General features: G+C 42.4%; 1 protein-coding gene across 1 annotated transcript; it reads right to left on the bottom strand.

Moving 5' to 3' along the window:
• Nucleotides 1-272: 272 nt before the first annotated feature.
• Nucleotides 273-1,450, bottom strand: LOC110124911 (IMP U3 small nucleolar ribonucleoprotein 3). The gene has a single exon (XM_020873652.2). The coding sequence runs from the start codon at nucleotides 1,367-1,369 to the stop codon at nucleotides 815-817; it is 555 nt and encodes a 184-aa protein (XP_020729311.1). The 5' UTR covers nucleotides 1,370-1,450; the 3' UTR covers nucleotides 273-814.
• Between the last annotated feature and the right edge of the window lie 772 nt (nucleotides 1,451-2,222).

A 2,222-nucleotide genomic window follows, 5' to 3' on the forward strand; every position in this document is an offset into this window, starting at 1 on the left:
GCTTATTGGTCCTTTTTTAAAACATGTCTTAAAAATTCAGAGAACAAAATAAATTACAATAGAGAAATTTCTACTTTGCTCATTGTATTTATTTTCTCTTTCTTCCTATGGAGCTATAGATAATTCTCTTTAAGTACTCTTCAGTAATTTTAATTAAATTTTTAAGGAGAATCAGCAATAGACATATGCTTATGGTTCTATTTTGATCAAGCTATCCATATATTTAATCTTTGAAAATCTCATCATCTATTTCTTTTTTTTTTTTTTTGCACTTAAAAAGCAGGTAGGTCATTTATTGGCATTAGGAGAGCATTCCTTTAAACAAGAGAAAGAACCTTGAACACTAAAATCTTATCCATTTTATGAAAACTTGAGACCAACCTCTACAACATCTATATAGTTTAATCAGGAACAAGAGCAAGGATTCGAGTTAAATAAATTAAACCACACTTCCTGTTACAAAGAAACGAAAGGAAAGCTGGGGGCGAGGGTAGGCCCTCCCCCATCCCAAGTCCTTGCATTCACACCGCAATGTTTCAGGTACAAGAACATAACAATTCCCCAGTGCAGCACAAAACCGCTTCCTATTGTTTCTTACGGCAGTCACTGAATTACCAATTGTCCAAGAGCTAAGAAAATTTCGTGGAAAAGGGCGTACCCTTTGGCTCCGCGCGTGGCCTGTAGCTGAGGAGGCAAGTTCTTAAGAACCGACGACTGGCTGATACACTCTTGCGGAGACGCGCCTTCACAGAATCTCAAGCTTGTGTCTCAGCTTCCCCATCTACAAAATGCAGTCCTGGCGAGGGGACATCCGCTAGGCGTCCAAATCGAAGTCGTCACGCTCCTCATTGTACTCCAGCACGTGCCGCTTGATCTTGGACGAGTCAACCCAGGTGACAAAGTCCTCCATGCTTCGCGTGACAAGGAAGGCGGGGTCTGTGACCACGTCGGGGCCCACGCGCACGTGGCCCTGCTCCACGAATGCCACAGCGGCCTGGAGGTGCTGAGCCATGCGCAGCTTAAGCAGCACCGTGGGCAGGCGGCGGCGGCAAAAGGACGAGGCCGTGACGAAATCGCAGAGCTCCAGCGACCCCCGCGTGGGCACTAGGCCGAGCGCATACAGCTTATCCAGCAGCGCGGCCGAGGAGCGCACGCGAAACGGGTCACGCTCCGGCAGATCGCGCAGGCGCCGGGCCAGCTCGCGCACAGCACGGCTCAGCTGGTTGTAGCGCGTATAGTCCTCGCGCCGCTGCAGCCGATAACGCCGCAACACGCGTAGCTCATGCAGGTTGTGGTCTGTGACCTCCCAGTTCAGGAAGTCCACCTGCTTCAGCAGCTTCTGCTCGTGAAACTTAAGCTTCCGCACCATGATGGCGGCTCAAACGCTGCCGGTCCGGAGGCTCCGCGCGCATTCAGGCTGCCGCGCGGCTTCCGCCTCGCCTTGGGGATCCTGCGCCAATCATCATCATCTATTTCTTATGTTTAATCTTAAAATTTAAGATTAAGTATATTTTGTGATACTTTAATAAAATACATATTGGCAATTAATTCCATTAAACTTACCTTTGGGAGTTTTAAAAAATATTACTATAGTTTCCCTGTAAGTCATTTTATTTTCCCTTTTCTTCTTTAATTTCTGTGTTCTTTTTCTTCTTAACACTGTAACTCTTAAATCTTATTTGATAACACTAAACAAAAGTTACCTGACAGAGCTTTTATTCTTTTTCTTTCTTTCTGACATTTTATTATTAAACACACTCTACCACTAACTGCTTTTTGAACATGATTACATTTGGAGAATTAATTTTTCAGTCTTACTAAATTATACTGACCCACTTTCACTATTCATGTTTGATTTTCACAGCAGGCTTTTTCTTTTTTTTTCTTTTCAAATTTCTTGTTCAGTTTTTCGTCGTTTTTCAAAACAGAATTTCAAGGTCCAAGGTAAGAAAATCTAAACCATGTGTTTTCTTAAAATGTGAATTCTGAGGAGACTTCCTGTGGTGTAACTCTTAAGAGTTTTTTTTTTTTTTAAAGAGTTTTTGCTAATGGAAAGTCAAAGAAAGAGGGAAGAGGATAAGTAACAAACAGGGAATTAAAGCAATCAGAGATAAAATGGTTATTTATTCATCATGTGCATAAAAGAGAATGAGAATGAAAAGATAAACTAGATATATTTCCTGCCTTCATTTTGAAGGGAGGACATATTTCTACATATGTTA

This window comes from Odocoileus virginianus, unplaced genomic scaffold (assembly GCF_023699985.2).
Source record: "Odocoileus virginianus isolate 20LAN1187 ecotype Illinois unplaced genomic scaffold, Ovbor_1.2 Unplaced_Contig_61, whole genome shotgun sequence".
In the NCBI taxonomy this organism is placed as follows: domain Eukaryota; kingdom Metazoa; phylum Chordata; class Mammalia; order Artiodactyla; family Cervidae; genus Odocoileus; species Odocoileus virginianus.

What these genes read in the sequence shown, in the direction of transcription:
- LOC110124911 (XM_020873652.2), bottom strand. Translation starts at nt 1,369, where the DNA reads ATGGTGCGGAAGCTTAAGTTTCACGAGCAGAAGCTGCTGAAGCAGGTG.